The sequence below is a fragment of the Coturnix japonica genome, chromosome 3, assembly GCF_054131305.1.
Source record: "Coturnix japonica strain WE chromosome 3, WE-NBRP24, whole genome shotgun sequence".
In the NCBI taxonomy this organism is placed as follows: Eukaryota; Metazoa; Chordata; class Aves; order Galliformes; family Phasianidae; genus Coturnix; species Coturnix japonica.
Window position 1 is genome coordinate 49,850,437 of NC_140665.1, and position 18,536 is coordinate 49,868,972.

General features: G+C 38.6%; 1 protein-coding gene across 1 annotated transcript in view; it reads left to right on the plus strand.

Annotated features, from left to right (window-relative positions):
- The window catches only part of TULP4 (TUB like protein 4), a 121,173-nt gene that overhangs the window by 88,762 nt on the left and 13,875 nt on the right, over positions 1–18,536 (plus strand). Inside the window, exons 5-8 of the mRNA XM_015858293.2 lie at positions 2,862–3,042; positions 5,539–5,673; positions 9,718–9,884; positions 18,305–18,529. Of these exons, the coding sequence (XP_015713779.1) occupies positions 2,862–3,042; positions 5,539–5,673; positions 9,718–9,884; positions 18,305–18,529 (708 nt within the window). The remainder of the gene's footprint in view (positions 1–2,861; positions 3,043–5,538; positions 5,674–9,717; positions 9,885–18,304; positions 18,530–18,536) is intronic.

Genomic DNA, 18,536 nt, shown 5'->3' on the forward strand with positions numbered 1-18,536 from the left:
GGATTCATTACATTTGACGTGTTTTGTAAGGAAATACTGTATTTTCATTTTGTGGCTCAGTCACACTTTAAATTTATGGATGATTTAAGGTGTTTTGCTATTTGATTTCATATTATTCATTGAATGCAATTCTACAAGTGGTATTGCATGTAATAATAGCCAAAATAATGAGCAGTACAAAAGGAGAGGAGACAAGAAGAAGAAGAATAGGATAAAGGGCTGAAGAACTACAAAATAAGTACTTGGGATTTTTTTAAATTACTGTTTAGCTTTTGTACCTGAACAAGTCACTATGACTTGCACATTACTTTTTTTCCAGCATTTCCTCAGACCTTGTAGGTCTGCAATTATCTTAAAAATATGAGTGTGTGCAGCTAAAATACAGCCATTTGATTTTCCCATTGGATCCTTCAGGTATACTCTGTGGCTTGACCTTTTTTCTGAAGGTCAAGAGAATTTTATTCATCTGACATACTTAGCTTGAATATGGCATTTATAGCTTGGCTAATGTTATGGATGGTAACACCAGTAGACATTTATACAGCTTCAGCAGGAGTTCAGCCAGCAGAACTATCAGCCTGATAAATGCTTTCATCTTAAAGGTTGAATTGCTACAATAATCGGAAAACTTACGCTGCTTCTTGAAACCTGTAGCCTGGCTAAAGAGATGAGGAGCACCCCAGTTGCTAAAGAGCTATCTTTGGTCCCATTGCAAGAATTAAGACGCCTGCATGCAGCTGTTCTGGTCTGAGTTAGAAATTAGCAGAGATGTTTGTCATTTTAAATGAATCAAGGGCAGTACTACTCAAAAGAGTGTAACTTTAAGAGGTGCAACCAATGGCGTTTGCTTCCCATGGAAGTACTTCTGTTTAAGTCTGATACAAATGCACAGTTTGAATGCTGCAAGTCTGTCACCACATCTTGGAAGGAAGGTGGAGTAACTACAGCAGGGGTTGGCAAGTGTAATTTGAGGCTCTGAATAACAACTGTACAGGAGATCCTAAGTAGGCTATGATTCCTCAGATGTCTAAGGGATTCTATAATAGATAGCTATAAAATTGTGACCAATGTTGAGAATGTTGATAAGTGGGAACAGTTATCCCATATTTCTTACAGTGTTAAGAAGTGAAGATTAGACAGTGAAATAACCAGCAGACTTTAAGAAGAGGCAGTATTTTTTGTCTGAAGCAGTGTAAGTATGCAGGTGAAGTGCTTGTTCAGTACATTCTGTACTTTTACTCTTCCCAAAACACTTGTTCACTGTTAGAGATAAGATACGAGGCTAGATGAGGTTTTGATCTGGGGATATAATTGGTAGAATCTTAAATTTACATGCCTACTCGAGGAAACCCGTGGTTTGGACATTTTCTTTCCAAAATACAGGCGATTGGCCCTTCAGTTTGTATGGTTATTTAACATGACAACTCAGAAATTACATTATGTGAAAGTGTGATTATAAAACCAAAAATGTGGCAGACTGAAGGGCAAGTATAAGATTTAACCTTCCTTTTAGCTTCCTTTTAAATTCTGACTAGTTTTCAAATTGATGAATGCCTTTTAACTTGCTTTAAAATATATTTGCCTGGCATGGAAATATGTGATAGCAGCAGAAGCCTTGGCTATTGCATTTATCATTTGGTGGATTTATTAAACCTTATTTCCTGATGTTTTTCTAAAATTCATCAAATATGCAGGATCTTAACTTATTCAAAACCCCAAGACAAAAAATACTCATTAGAAAGAAATTGTATGTTCCAGTCAGTCTGGCTTCAATCAGACACTTCGGCTACAGTTTAAGGGCACGAAAAAAAGCTTGCTGTATCCATTTTGTGTTTGAAATGGTGGGTGGAAGTTCTTTACCCTTTCTGAGCATGTAAGGTATTGTCTTCCTCTTGGGCTGTAATAATCTACTTCCAGTTGAGTGATTGTTTTTTGCCTCTGGTTTTGGAAGACATTCTCCCAACTTCTTTCTTCTTATCAATTGAATAACCTGTCCTCTTCTATTCGGCTTTCTATTTCTCATGGGTTGTTTGAAATCTCTGCTAAGATCTCATATTTGTCAGCTGTGTGTTTTGATATTGCTATAATCGATGGCGTGGTTTCTGCCACTAATTTTAGGAATTTCTATATGAGCCAAGAATACTGGAGAACCTGTGGTAGCCCTTCTGCCAGCTCACTTTAGTGGTAATAAAGACCAAGTTCAGATAGCAGTGGCTCATACCAAAGTAAACAAAACAAATCCCACTGTGAAACTTGCTCACAGATTTCAGGAACTGACCATATCACTTTTTGATCCTCTATCAGCCCTCAAGTAAGCGTGCATGGTTTTGGTTTTTTTGAGACATGCAATTAAACAACTATGGTAGTTGTCTTGTACATTCCTTCTCTGTGCTACCTCCTGTCAGGAGCTCCTGCAAGGTCTCATATAGACTTCCCCACTGTTTACTACTCTTCCCACAGGTATTAACTGGACATAAGATTTTCTGCCATGTCATAGAATCGTGTAGAATGGCTTGGTTTGGAAGGGACCTTAAAGATCCACTTCCAATCCCTCTGCCATGTCAGCTGTCTTTGAATTAGTGGAAACTGCTTTAACGCCTACACATAAGGAACACAAAGTCCAATGATTTCTTGATTTCATAATCCAGACAAATTTGATTTTGCTGCTTTGACTTCATTTGTTGTATACATTGTTGATGGGCTGCAGTGTCCTGTTGTGGCACCAGTTAAAACCCCTGACTGCTTTACTTATAATTAATTTCCAGCATAGCAAGTTATCTGAAATTCAGAGTTATCTGCATTCAAAGAATGGTCCGGTCACTGACTTCTGATAGGATGGAGGTTTGTTTTGTTATTTTCAGGTACTGTTTGGCACTGCTGATGGTCAGGTTATCGTCATGGACTGCCATGGGCGAATGCTGGCCCATGTGCTCCTTCATGAGTCAGATGGCATCCTCAGCATGTCCTGGAACTACCCCAGCTTCCTGGTGGAGGACAGCAGTGAGAGCGACACAGATTCTGACGACTATTCCCCACCACAGGGTAGGTTCCTTGCATGTTCTTCTCTTTCAGCTTTGCTGGCACTTGTAAACACCAGGGAGTAGTCATGTTGTACTGAAATAGCAGGATGGCTATGGTTTCAAGCAGGTAGAAGATGAAAGATGGTGTATTGCTCTTGAGGTAGAGTCGGGGTTGGAACAGGATACTGTTATGAGGAAGTGGGTGCATCCCAGCTCTGCCAGTATGGCATGCCGCAAGACACCTTGCCCATGCTGCGCTGCCTCCATTTGCACAATGAGGTAACAACACACAAAACTGAAAAGTTTTTTAGTGAGGCCAAGGGGAAAAATATAGATAGGGGCTCATCAGATGTCACTGATAAGTACATGTGAGATATTGCAATGGTCCATAGTAGGTAGGTGTGCAGTCGCAAAAGTTAATGCATTGTATTTTATATTATATATATTTGTGTGATAAGGTAACAGTGTTAGACATGGCAGAAGGTAATGCATCTTTAATTTTAAAGAAATCCTGTGAAGCAGAGAGATTCTCATACTCATTGTTATAGTCATACTCATCATTATCTCATACTCATCATTATAGTCCCATCCTTAATAGTCCTGACACAAAGAGCTCAATAAATTTCACGTAGTGATGGTTATAAAAATATTTTCTGCAACTACATGGGGTAGATGGAGAGTGACTGGGGCAGCATGGAATTACTGATTCCCGTACTTCTGAGCACATTACCAGTTTGAGAGTCTGGAAGAAATCCATAATGACCCTTGAGTATAAAACTCCCTGGGTGAAGTGTTTTGGTTTTAAACTCTTTGGAAATCACAAATAGCAAAGACCTTCCAGTCTACCATGTGTGTACAGTCTGAGGTAGGATATGGTCATACCCCATCCAAATAGTACTGATACTGATTTTTGTAAATGCTGTTGATAAATAAGCTACTAAAGGATTAGGGCAGCAGCGATTGCACAATAAAGATTTAAATACATGGTAGCTAGAAATGTTTCTGAATCTGCATCTCAGATCTGAACCACTGAATTGAAAACTCTTAGAGTTTTAGCTCTCATTTGGACTCAGTCCAAAAATATCTTTTTTGGAATAACTTATATGTATGTCAGTAGAATAAACCTATATATTTAGCAAATACTGGTAGGCAATCTAATCATCTGAAAAAGATGTTAGCATCTTTTGACTTTAGTTTGTTTTGGCAGATTCTTGGTACTGTGTGAGACTTTATTACCTTAGTAGAAAAAAAAACAAACCCACAAACCTTCAAGTTTCCTAGCAAGCTTGTAATGCAAGACAAGGAATAACATTAAATTCTTGTATTTCCTTTGAAATCTGGTTGGAGGATGGCGAAATTGCAGAGTACACAGATGAGAGCTTAAATGATCCAAATGTGATAGCTTTTTCTGAGTCAATCAGGGTGGGTGGACTCGTTACAAGCCTACAAGTCTGCTTTTAATGATTACCCAAACATGATTTGTTTTCTTCAGAGCAGATGCAGCACAAACCTCTCAAAGGTGACAAGCCTTTGACTCACACAGAAGTGTAGGAAGGACAGCAAGTCTGATGAGTTTCTTTTACCAAATTACATACATACACAGAGCTGATAATTACCAGACATCATTATCAAGTGCTTTTTGATTGACTTTTTTGCCAGATCAGCAAGCAATACTATTCTGAAATACCTTTGCCATTTTTGATGACTGAAAATGTGCTGGTCATTCATTGAGAGCAATGCTTCAACAGGATCCAGAACTGCCTCCTATTGAGACTTGTAAACAAAATGGAGTTAAACAGTGAATACTACAGATGGCAACGTTGGTCATTAAGTATTTGAATAAGTGAATTTCAATGAATGCTGAAAAATAAGCCCAGGGAAACAGAGGCTTTATTGAGGTAGTTTTGCAAGTGAAGTATCCATTTGATCTCATCTTCACCTTTGAGCTCACTGAATCCTGTTGTGCAGGATAGCACACAATTTTTCATGCTGCTGCCTAGCTCTTAACATTTAAAACACAGCAATTTATGAAAGGTCAGTATGTTCTCCTAGAAGCTCTTACGAAGTCTCTAGTGACTTCAGGAGGAGTCCCCATTACTTGTTGAAGGAGGAAATTTATCTAACAAGTAGCATTTTGCATGATGATGTTGTTTATTATTCTAGTTTTCAACTTGGGACCCAAGGAAGCTTTCCAAAGCTCTGACTTTCAGCTCTGGGGAACTGACAGTAGAGAAGGGTAGAAAGCCATCCTTGGCTAACTTAACAGAAGATCCATAAATCATCTGGGGCATGCTGCAGTGAAAATATGAAGAGAAAAAAATGTTGGGGCTTCACGGAAGCAAATTAACTAGCTATATCTGCTTTGCTTTTGATTACAGATATTGCAGAAATAAGCAGGTAGTTCAAGATTTTGAGCCCCTCCTCATGAGAATAAGCTTAAGTACAGTGCCTCTCAGCCTGGATATAATTATTTTCTGGTTGCTTACTTTTCACTCACTCAAGAACCTTGTGCTTGCAGATGGACCAGCTACATATCCAGTCCCGGTGCAGAACACCAAGCCGCTTTTGACTGTCAGCTTCACGTCAGGAGACATCAGTTTAATGAACAATTATGATGACTTGTCTCCTACTATTATCCGCTCAGGGTTGAAAGGTACAAAGGGAAATATTTCACTCCATTTCTATGCACTGTTTTACTTGTACTTTTAATCATGTATCAGTAAGTTACCTTTTTGTGTGTCTGCTAACCCAGCTTTTCCAGCCAGAGCTCAGCCGCTTGTATTGCCGTTATCAGCACTGACACCTGCTGGTGGAAAAGTAACGCATGGTTAATATGTATATATTTTTTAATGTTCAAGTTTTTTTAGATCATGTTTTTATGGCAGCTTTGCAGAGCAAACTGATCTGTTTGCCATTTTTCAGCTGCAAGTGCTAATAAGTTTGTTTGTGTGAATGGCCCTCTCACATTAACACTTTGTTCATCTTTAATTCACAATGTTTCTTCCCATGCTTTTAGTAACCAGATAAGAATCAGAACACTCTCTCCCATGTCTTACAGGGAGCTTGGTAGAATTTTTGTTTACCAAGAAGTAAGTTGTTTTGAGAAGGAAAATTCCACTGATTATTACTATACATCTTGCTAAACAATATGCTTTAATGTTTGTATGATCAGTATTCCATGTAAAATCTTTATTTACATTGAAATCTTTATTTACATTGAAATCTTTACTGATCTTACTTACCCAAAAGACTTTTCCAGCACATTTAGTGCTGGCCATTTATGGTGTTTTGCTTGCAGGCAAGTTTTAATTCACTAAGACACGTAAGTACGTGTTTAAAAATAGGCTCCTTTGATTATATTTTATCTCTACAGGTCAATCAATTTTATATTAGATGGGGGGGAAAAAAAAAAAAAGAGAGAGAGAGAGAAAACCCATAGCTGTTCTGTAACAGTGTAATATTGCTGGTGAAATGTTATCCTAACACCATCACAGTAGTTCTGGGGTGATCAGCTATGCAGGGGAACATAACATCACATTGGAGAGTTCTATTCCACTCCAGCTTCAATCTATCCCAACCCAAGAAGTATGTGGCTGGCAAATAGTCGCTTCATGAGGCAATCCTATGATCCAGAAAACTTACTTTGCCAGAAAGGGCTGCTTTACGTCTGGGAAACTAGAACCAATATAGAGAAGCTCTTGTAACGTCCACCAGACTGTGTGCCCAGCATCACTATGAAGTTATGCTAGATCAGATAAGTAGTTTTCAGTTGTCATCTAGTCTGTGCTTCTTGCTGGAACCAGAAGACAAAGTAACCCATCTTCTTCTCTGTTTAGTGCTGTGGGGCTCCATCTTGATGAAGATGTCTGTCCTGTTTCTCTTTCCCCATTGTTTTTCTCTAATGGAAAAAGATCTCTTAATTACATCATCTTCTTTTAGCAAAATATTAGTGTGCAAGCTACAGTAAAATGTATTTATGGACTGTAAGCTGGACTTTATCATTGATACCAGTAGAAGAATGTGCAACATCTTGGTGGACTGGCAACATATGTGAGAATGAAAGAAAGGTGTTTGGAGTATCTCTGTCTTGTTTTGAAGCTAACAGTTTCATGATGGAAAGTATTTTACATTTAGTTGTTATGTGGATATACACATCTCCTGTACCTTCTTATTAAAAGTGTTGTCAAGCAACTGTCATTTTGCTGGTTGTTATCATGTGCAAGAATATGCAACTCCACCTAGCACAGGGTCTCCATACACAGAAGCTACTTGGAACACAGCTAATAATTAATGTTTTCCAGTATTGTGTGTGACTGTCTGAAATCTGTAAGTATTGCATTGTGGTCTCTGTAGCAGATGCATTGTCTTTATAGGCTGCTGTGGGCTACTAAATCAATTTTTAAAGCAGACAACTATAAAACTCCTTCATGTAATACCAATATGTTTTTGCTGTTCTACTGGCTTGCATAGTTGTCCTTTTACTGGAAAAATTCACATTATGTTGTTGTAGAAGAGCTTTTGCTGTTAGATGAGAGTTTGGTTACCCAAATACAAGTTCTGTTCATGCAGCTTAAACACCCTGGGAAGTTTTTTTTAGGTCTAGCGAAGCTCTTGAACCATTCAGCTGTATCTTTTCTTTCTTAAGTGCTTTTTAACTCAGTGGTTCTCAGTGTGCTGATACTTCTGGACTACATCTGCTAGATATACTAGTTAGCTGCAACTGCTACCTGCAGACCTATTGCACATTTAGAGTGCTCTCTGTTAAGGGCTTGTAAACGTGCCTGCCGTGAGGGATGACTGTCATCCACTGTTTCATTTGCAGACCATTATGTGATGTGACTCCTCCATCTGATTTCTAATCTCTGAGCTTTCACTGAGACACATTTCTCCACTGTGCTGTTTTATGTCAAGTTTCAATAGTTTTTGAAGACCCCGTTGGTGGTGCATCATGCTGTGGAGCCATACTGTCCCTGGGGGATTCTGTGAATGACATCCAGCTCTTTGCTGCCTTTGCAGAAGCTCTGCTCTAGGAACTCTGACTGAGAGAGAAAACTGCTGGACACAGTTCTCTTCTTCCTCTAGTGTAGGGATCAACTCAAGTTTTGCTTGGAGATATTTATCTGAAGGAGATTGTTGTTTCACTTTGGTAGTTGTGTAGTTAATCCAGTTAATGCAAATGGAGTTGATCTGCCTGCCTCATTGATTTCTAAAATGCCCATCATCAAACTCTGTGAAAAAGATTAATTAAATCCCATTGTAGATTACTTAGAGGGCTGAGGACCAACAGAAAAAATAGAGGCATACAGTGCCTAGCTGTGAAAAAATTATCTCAAGAAATATGTGCCTTGCTTCTGATATATGAGGAGCATAATTCCCATGAGGAATACCAGAAATTTGAAATAATACAAAACCGTTTTAAATTGCACATAAAAGTCCCCGAAAATGACAAGTTGACAACTTGAAACAATTCTGAGATCCTTCTTGCCAACTCTCATTTCTCTCCTGCTTCTTCATTTGAAGACAGCTTCTCGCCCACAAATGTCTTCAAAAGGTTCTTGGCAGATTGAGCATCCCAGAGCACAAAAGTTTTATCTTTACCCTCACTTTGTCTCAGCACAAAATAGCTGCCTTTCACCTCCGGTTTAAGAGTAAAATGTTTAAAGACTAGTTCAATATTCCTTGCATATGCAAATTTGCCTCTGAAACACAAGCAGAAGCACAAAATACTGTTTTGGTGTGACAAAGAGCTGGAAGATATATCTATTTGAAATTAGCATCCCCAAATTAAACTGTGGGTGTTCCTCATTGTGAGGTGCCTGTAGAAGTAACTGATATGTATATTCATATCCACGTGTATGAGCGACTAAGCAATCCCTGTGTGCTTCTGGCAAATTCCTGCTAGACTGAGGATTCAATTTTCAGAAGTCGTGTCAAAAGAAAATGTGTGACATGGAGGCCATATGTATTTATGGAGACAAATCCAAAAGTCTTGCTTGATGTTTCAGATTCTCAGTTATACTAAAAGTTACATTCACAGCCAGTGAGAATCTGAGGCACTGCTAAACATGCCACTCTTTTGCACTGTAGGCCTCTCCAGACAAACAGTCTTTGCTACACAGTGAGGTTACTTGTGTGGGCATTGAATTGATTCCACTTTTTTTTTACCACAAAGCCATACACACTGTATTTTCCTCACTAGTTTTAATATTACTACTAAATTCTTACAGTTACATAGAATCATAGAATTACCCAGGTTGGAAAAGACCTTGAAGACCATCAAGTCCAACCGCAGCCTATCCATAGTACCCTAACTCTAACAACCCTCTGCTAAATCATATCCCTGAGCACCACATCCAAACGGCTCTTAAACACATCCAGGGACGGCGATTCAACTACCTCCCTGGGGAGCCTATTCCAGTACATGCCTGGGAACATCCACTAACTTGCATTCTACGCTTACCACAGGAGTAGATTAATTAGTGAGTTGTTACACCTTTTTTTTGCCGTTCACAAAATGAAAACGAAGCAGCATTCTCAAAAGTGCACATACAACATACTAGCTGCTATTTTGATGGAAAGATTTAGGGTTTTAAATACATGTGTAGCCTCCAAGAGCATACTTTGGATTTTCAGATCACTTGAGTGCTTCTGGAAAATGATTCCTGTTGTTTCTAATAAGTGGTTATTGCAATTTCAGATGTGGTGGTACAGTGGTGTACACAAGGAGACCTACTTGCAGTAGCGGGGATGGAGAAGCAGTGTCAGCTCGTTGAACTTGGCAATGGTTCTCTGTTGAAAAGTGCACTCGTTAAGTTCTACAACGTGCGTGGGGAACATATCTACACTCTGGAGACACCGGTGCAGGTAGGAAATATTGTTTAATGCTTTGCTGGCATATTTTTCATGCATTGGCCTTTGAGTTTAGATGAGAAGGATTGTAAAAATGTCCTACTGCATTCTAAAATACAATACAATAAGAATACTGCATAGGTATTATTTGTATTACAGTAAACATCCAAGAGTCCAAGAGTACATCTAATTCTAAGGCCCACTGTGCTAGGTCTTGTGCGGATATGAGAAACGTTCTTTTTCCTAAAACAATTGGGCCACCATTGGACAAGACAGAAAAGGGAAATTCTGTTCTTTCTCAGAGGAGTGAGGAAAAAAAATAGATAACTTGATGTTGTAGCAGAGCCAAGAACTGGTCTAACACAGTCCAAGCCCAGTATCAAGATTATACTCTCTTGTTAACGCTATAATGTTCTAATGTACAATCAGTTGGTCTGATGCTATATTTTACTTCTTATGGCATCAGACAAACAGGGATGAATCAGGATGTCTTATTTCTGTTCCCACTTTCTTTACAGACTTTCATTGTAACTTTGGTCATGTTATCTGACTATCAACAGGCAACACACGGACTGCATGCTGCTCAAGAGCACAATTGTTTAATTGTTCTTTCAGAATACAGCTGAAAGTCACTCTACCGTTTATCTCATTTTCTGTAGAATAGAGATGACTCCATTCTGATTTCTGACTATTACTATTACTGTTAGTGAAACTTAATTTATAGTAACTTTGAAATTGAAAAATGGCAGCAAATGTAATGTTTACTTGACTATGATCAATGATGATACCATCTATTATTGTTTCTTTTTCAGTACCCTGATCTGAGGTGGGTACAAAAGGATGACATAGTAAACTGGCTGCTGAGCTTTTGTGTTTACTTAGGTTTAGCATTAACCCGTGCTTACTAGTTTTAGCACTCTAATTTAGATAGAATTCTTTAGTTTTGTAACGTATAAAATGATGTTTTCTAAAGCCACCCTAAATAAGCACAGAGATGCCTAATGCTGATTTACTTGTCTAAAGGACTTATATGCACATACAGTTTTATTGTCTTAAACATAGTCCTTCAAGCAAAATAGTGCACCCATATTCACAGTGGATCACTTCTGGAGAAAATATATTTTACCAGTGTTTCTTACTCCCAGACCAGGTTAAAAAGTTCATTCTGTTACTCAGCTCCAGAATACAGTATGTCTTTGTTACCTGTGGAACTAGTGTAACACAGTGTCAAGCTGTGAAATCAAGTTGTTTGAGCAGTAGAATGGGTTGGGACAGAGATATATGCCTGTACAGGCTTGCTGCCATCTCCCCACTTTGTTCCCAGCAGCCACAAGTTGTTTCTTATCTCCATGCCTTCGTTTCCTCTAGGTCTTTTTACATCCCTTCTCTTCAGCTTCCTTTTATACATTCATCTCTTCTCCTTCCTTCTCTGCTCAGTCACCTGGGGGAAAATTAACATGTATTGTGACTGATGTTAGGGATAGTTATTCTGCCTTTAAATGATAAGATCGTAGGATCGGAAAAGATCTCTAATATCATCTAGTCCAACTATCCACCTAACACCAATACTGCCCACTAAATCATTTACTTAAGTATTGCATGTACCCTCTCCTTAAATACCTCCACGCACAGTGATTCCACCACTTCCCTGGGCAGCCTGTTCCAATGCATTGCCACTCCTGTGGAGAAGAAATATTTCCATTGATCCAGTCTTTCCAGATACCTCTGTAGGGCCTTCCTGCCCTTAGGCAGATTGACGCTTCCTCCCAGTTTGGTATTGTCTGCAAATTTACTGAGGATGCATTTAATCCCCTCATCCAGATCATCAATACAGATATCAAACAGGACAGGCTCCTGTACCAACCCATGGGGAACATCATAGTACAGTTCCCCATGAATGCTCACTGGACGAATGGACAGGTAATACAGAGTGGGTTACTGCTCAGTTCATACCACTGTACTTTTCACAGAGAAAATAATTAACCCAAGCCCCTCTGTTCTATCCAGCTGCTAATTTTCACTAAAATTGCAGTTTTTTAGTGTCATGGAGATTTCCCTCCCTTTTATTCTGATGAGAAGCAAACAGCTTCAGAACAAGGATAGAAGTGACAGAGATGGAAACCACTCATTAACACAACAATCATGCTTGTTGCCTTGAGAAACCATGCTAAAAATAATATTCCAACTTATTTATGTTAATTAAAAACTTCTGTGCGTAAGCCTGCCTAGAAGTAGAGCCACTCCTTTCCTGTCATTTGTTTATTCTCTTTATTTATCGCGCTTAAGTTCGTATTTAACTCAGCTGCAGGAGGAAGTGAGGAGATATTTCAGAAAGACACCTGTATCTGCTCATGTGGACTTTACTCTTGTGTGTAATTGATTGCTAGTCTAACAGTGCTATCAGCTGAGTACCAGGTATGCAAGAGCATTGCAAAGTATTTGGTTTACTAACAAAACCAGGTAAAAACTGCTGTTGCAAAAATATTGCTAGTAACTTGTTATTGCAGGCATCTACTCCAAGGGCATATATGCAGAGAAGCCAGTGAGTCAGGTCCCAGTAATTTGTCTGATGACAAATTTATCAGACCAAATTCATTAATTTTATGTAAAGTGGCAATCAGCTTTGTAATGGTATTTTGCAGAATTCATTGCTGATTACTGAAAGTAAAAGGAAGAAAAGAATCTGCACAAAAACTGTTCTACTACTAAAACTGTTTATTCCAAAGCAAGTAAATGTATGACTGGAAGAGCTAATTTATTCTAAAAGACTAAAACAACAGTGAACATAGGAAGTAGTGGATTGCTGATACCACACTGAGTTTCTGTGTCGCCCTCAGTCCCAACTCTTTGATAAAGCAGATGTCTGAAATGTTTATCAGTAAAATGTACTCAACTGTCTTTGTGCTCTGTACGTTGGAAGAGTATTAAAGAAGCAAGACATACTATTGAATTGTTCATAGTAAAACTCAGTCTAAAACTGATGTGGGATTTAAATGTAACTTGGCTGGATCATTACCTAACAGAAAGGTACTGCAAACTCTAATGCGAAATAGCTTTGGGTACTGCAGTTTGCTGATCCTGATGATGGCTGTTGTCATGGTTCCCCTCAAGGTGTTTTATACGCCACCTTTTCCTACAGCCTTTATATGTTTTTGCCATCCTCCATATCATTTGATTAACTCTCTTAAGCACCTTCAGTGTAGGATTTTATGGTTCATAAACCTAGTTTGCTGACTGTAAAACCCTAGGTAGGGAAATCACGGTTGTTTAGAAGTATCCACATGAACACTGTAGCTTTGTATGAAAAATAATATTCATAAACAGAATGATAGAGCTCTCTATGCTGGGACTTCAGTATGACATCTTGCAGTATATTTGCAATATATATTTGCAATGTACGTTTGCAGAATGTAGTGCAAAGGAAAAAATCTCAAGTCCCTTCATAAAGTTGCACCAAACTTTAAAGGGTTGGAAGCAGTTGTATCAAAACTGAGTTAATACTCCAGAGAGTACTAATTATTGATTTGATACAAACAGTTTATCTTAAAGCTTGTTGGTCAGCTAAGAAGTATTCAAAAATATGCTATCAGTTTCTATAAATCTTGATATTTACTGTTTTTGCCCTTGTGTGTACAGATATTAACCTGATGAACTAAAACTGTGCCCAGTTCTTAAAGAAAATGTAGGTTAGGTCATTATTTTATTTCCTTATGTAATTGCTGTATGAACAGATTATGTGAAGAATGCAATGAAGAAGATAAAAGCAGATTGACCCAGCGTGTCCCCTAATCAACTGCTGTATGTGAGGCAAGAAGGTCAGATGCAGAAAAAGTGTAGTCACGTTTTTCTTAGTGTAATACTTTTAGACGTTAACTCAAAGCAGTATACCAAGGGCTACATCTTTATGGGAGAGGTTTACAGGAGTCTTTGAGAAGACCCGCTTGCTCTAACCACACCGCTATCAGCAGAAGCCCTAGCAGCATTTCACGGGCTGCTTCTTTGCTGGAAACTTCGCGGCATCTGAACAGTTAGATGGAAGGCTGTGTGCTTCTGCAGAAACCTGGTAATTGTGTAAAATTCATTTTACTATGGCCTGAGAAAAGAGGTAGGTTAAAAATTTTAGGTTAAATTCAGATCAAAGGGACTATGAAGGAAGGGACTAGGAAGAGGCTGCCTTTTATGTTCCCCAGCTGAGCTAACCTTGCTTACTTTGTCTTCATTAATTTCACATGCAGTGTTCAGGTTTACTGCTTCTGAATTAACATTGCCTTTCATTTTCAATCACAGAAAATGAGTCTTGTTTAGTTGACACTGGACGGCACCACAATTTTGGAGAGTTTACTTTGTTACAGAAAGATAAACAAGAGCAGTGGCTCAGAACTAGCTAGCCTAACATTCTTTGGGATTTCAATAAAGACCTTAATGTTTTAGATACAGGCCATGAGATCATCTCTGACTGCTGCACAAATGGATTGTGATCAGCACTGCAAAATGGGTTCTGTCTTACTATATTTAGCTGAGAACAGCCTCATTCTGCTAAGATGGAATCTCACATTTGTACTGAAATCTAAACAAAAACAAAAAAAAATCATTATAAAACAGAGAATATAAGAAACATTTGCACATCAAAAAGAGTTTGCTGCATGAAAAAATCATATAAGCAGTACAATTTTTGATGAGGCCATAGAACTTACTGCTTTTATCATCATCAGTTCTCTTACTAGTTAATATTATTCCCAGTCTAAACATAGGAACAAAAGAATGAAGAAGTTGCACTGTTTCCAATAGTTACTCTTGAACTCTTCAGCAGTACGGAGATGTGCACACAAAATTCATAAGAGCCAGATGGGCACTGTAGCCATTGTACCTTCTGATTTCTCTGAAAAAAGCAGAGGGAAAGGCAAAATGTGTATCTCGACAATAGCACTTTACAGTGAGAGAAGGCAGACAATGTAGGCTAGAGTTTTCACTTGTACGTACCATTTACTAGATGCGGTTTTGCATTTTGGTTTCTTCTCCTGAGAAAACCCTTTTTTCCAGGACCTTTTTCCTTGAAATATCTGCCTTTGTTCATCTCATTACCAGTGGGACCTCCAGTAGTTAAGGGCCCTAACATCCCCTAACCTTAGAATTTCTGAACTCAAGAAATGCAGCAATGAGCAGCTTGTATAGTGCTCTCCTTGACTGAACTTTATACAAGTTACAAAAAGTTTATAAATTGTTTTTTTTCCTGTAAGACAAACTTTTCAAACCCACTCTGAAAAGAGTGACAGAAGAACTTGTTGACTGGTTTTTGAGATATGTTTTCAGACAATATTTCTCCTGATGTAACATTACTTTTTTTTTTTTGTTCTTCATTTATTATTATTTCTAATATATAAAGCTAAATTCGTTTGATGTTTGTGTAGAAGTTCAGCTTTTTTGTTGTTGTTCTTCTGTTGTTTTTTTAACACGTTTGCATCTGAATCTGGAACTCGCTCAGGTATTTACACTTTGTGCTGAGATCTTTCAGCACCTGATTTATATGCAAAGCTGTATTTCCTTATTCCTAGAGGAAATGAACATGTGTGCAAACGTGGAAAATAAAATTCCACTTTGCTAGAATCTGCAATATCTGTATCAACACCTTTTCCTTCCTTGTTTACTAAAATAATGGAAATAAGTTGGTGTTTTATAAGGAACTATAGTTTTACATTGAGCACAGCAGATGAATTGCTTTTCCTCAGCACTGTGTGAAGGGAATGCTGTAGCCAGCTAATAACAGTCTTGCAGTGATAATTGATTCATGTCCCTGTCCTTCAAGGGGAAGAGTGGGAAGCCTCGTTATTGAGAAATATTATTGGAGCAGTACATTTAAAGGTCAGGTCAGATCTGGCATTTGGGTGATCTTATTTCCCCAGGCATTTAATCATGCTCTAATTTTCCATGAACCTCATCTGAAATCCTAGACCTTCCCTATAAATGAAGTGTTGCTGGATATTAGACTTGAGGGGTACTGGGAGTCTGAGCACTGCATAGAAAATGGAGACAAAGCATGCTTGGTGAATCAGTAGGCAAATGCAAGCCAATATTGTGTAAGTGCCATTTGCCAAGACTGAGAATGTTAAGAGTAAAACATGAGGTTGTAACAAAAGTTAGAAAATGGCTGAGGTATGTTTGTCAGCTGGGGAACAGATGAGATCATGCTGTGAAGCAATCCCTTTTGGCATCTGCCTTTTCTGCTCATCCTTAGTGCCACGGTGCTTTATTGCCAAAGGCCCCACCCGACATTTCTAAGCTTCTAAAAAGTCTCGTCTTTGACATGTGGCAGATGCCTAACTTTTATCAGTGCCTTTTCAATCATGTTTTACAAGCAGCATGAATTGTCTTATTGCTATTAAACAGTTCCTGGAACTCACCCTCAAGTAATGAAAATACCTATTGGTTGAGATATTTGAAGTGATCACTCATCAAATCCAAGACTGTCCCACAGGTTATGGTTATGACAAGCTATGTAATAATTATTGATGGTACACAGAGGACTTCTTAGTTCTTTTGAAGTTCTCTACAAAATGCCTTTAGCAATTACTGTTAATATCGCAGTATTCATATATTGTTGCTTCCATTTGCATATCAGTCAGCCTGAAAGTTTGTGCATCCAGAGCAGTGTTTGTGGTGTTGCCTCTGAAGGTCTTCTGCTTTTAAAACCAATATTTTCATTGAAATTTAAATCTAGGCTAAGATTACGTAGCAGGGAAGATCTTTCCCTGAAAACAAAATTTGCCACCAGCCCTTTATCTTGAAGATAGGCATCAATATCATGCTGTGCAACTGCATTTTGCTTTATACCATTCGCTGAGAAACATCTTCTCCTGGTTTCTCATCTTCAAGCTTTTTGAATTGGTAAATAAAGGGAAAGCTTTTTGGTCCCAAACTAGATTAGTATCTTCTGGTCTAATCTTACCCATTTATGTGGGTAGCATATTACCAGAGAGGAGTGGATAAAGATTACTACTGAGTGTGTCCTGACCTTTATTTTCTGTATAGTTGATTCTTGTTCGGTGCATTGTGACATTCCAAAGAGACCCCGACCTTAAGGTAAATACAGTTCATAATTTAGTTAAGAATATGTTCACTTAAATTTTTAAGTGTTGAGGATTTTGGAAAGAAGGGAGCCCTTCACAGAAAGGAGTGAGCCTTTTTCAGTTCACTGATTACAGCCTTCTGTACAGTGTGCCTTATGGGCTGGGACTGTCTTCCTTACCCTAGTCTGAATTTTTGTACAGAGATAACAGCTATGGGATGAAGTTTCCTTAGAGTGCATATATATGTGCAAACAAAGATGTTTGTAGCACATCAAGCAAGAGATGACAGCTGGCTGCAGCTGACCCTCACAAAAGGCCAAAATAACAGTGATAGTGCTACAAGATGTCAAGACACAGAGTGCTTTGCATAAAAAAAAGATGGATTTTGATCCAGAAGTTTAGAAAGCAAGCACAAGGAGCTGTCTGGGAAAGAGCTCAGAGATGTTTGTGGGACAGTTTTACCCATGAGGATTGTCTTGCAATCCTAAAGCACAAGTTTACTCTTATCTTAACAAGCATAGTTCCTTTGTAAAAACATCTGCTCCATTCAGTTTTTAGTCAGGCAGTTACTTCACGCATGCAATGAAATCCTTTTTTAATTTGTTCTAATTTGGGTTGTATTAATTTAATTTGTACACAACTTGCTATTACCATGTGAACACAATATTCATGTAGCAGGAATAATGTGCAAAGGAGGGTTTGAATGATTTTTTGTTATGCTGCTCCAAATTCTGACATGTAGGGCCAGTCACCTCTGATTCTCTTGGCTGTCTACTGCCGTGAACTTGGATGTTTCTGTGTAGACAAACAGGAGACAAAAAGGCCATGGTGATCTCTTACAGTTCACTTCCTTGGGGAATAGTTCAAAACAGACATCATGCAATATAAGGAGTGCAAGACAAGAAAGCCAAGTGAATCCTGTCCACTAGTTTAGTAGCCGTCTCTGGAAATGTAGTCTGAATTCCACTTGTAAAATGGGATCTGTTAACATTGGTTGAAGGTTGATTAGATGACTGAAAAAATAACATGGATGGTGCCTCAAAAGATCCTGCTTTTTAACAATGTGTGACTTTTAAGTCGTATATCTTTATAGCACCTCGTTTTCCTCAACTTGTTGGTGAATTTGATAGACAATACCTTGTGTGAAGAGCCTAAAGTTCTGCAAGTAAAAGGAACTGCATGCGTATCAAACATGGGTATCAATAATTTCAGGTGTCCACATTTTTCTCCCTTTCTGTGGGCAATAGTACGCTTCGTTAAGTTTCTAGAAGACTTAGTGTAACTTAATTAGTGCTGTATTCGCTCACTGTGCAATTGTTTGGGTGAAGGTGTATGATCTTCTCAAGTTGTGCTCTTTTCCTTCCCATGCAGCGTCCCATCATCTCAATCTGCTGGGGCCACAGAGATTCGCGCCTGCTGATGGCTTCTGGGCCTGCATTATATGTTGTCAGAGTAGAGCACAGGGTCTCCAGCCTGCAGCTTCTGTGCCAGCAGACCATTGCTAGCTGTCTGCGGGATGACAAGGATATCAGCAAACTCACCCTGCCCCCTCGTCTCTGTTCATACCTCACCACCGCCTTCATACCAACAATCAAGGTAAAAG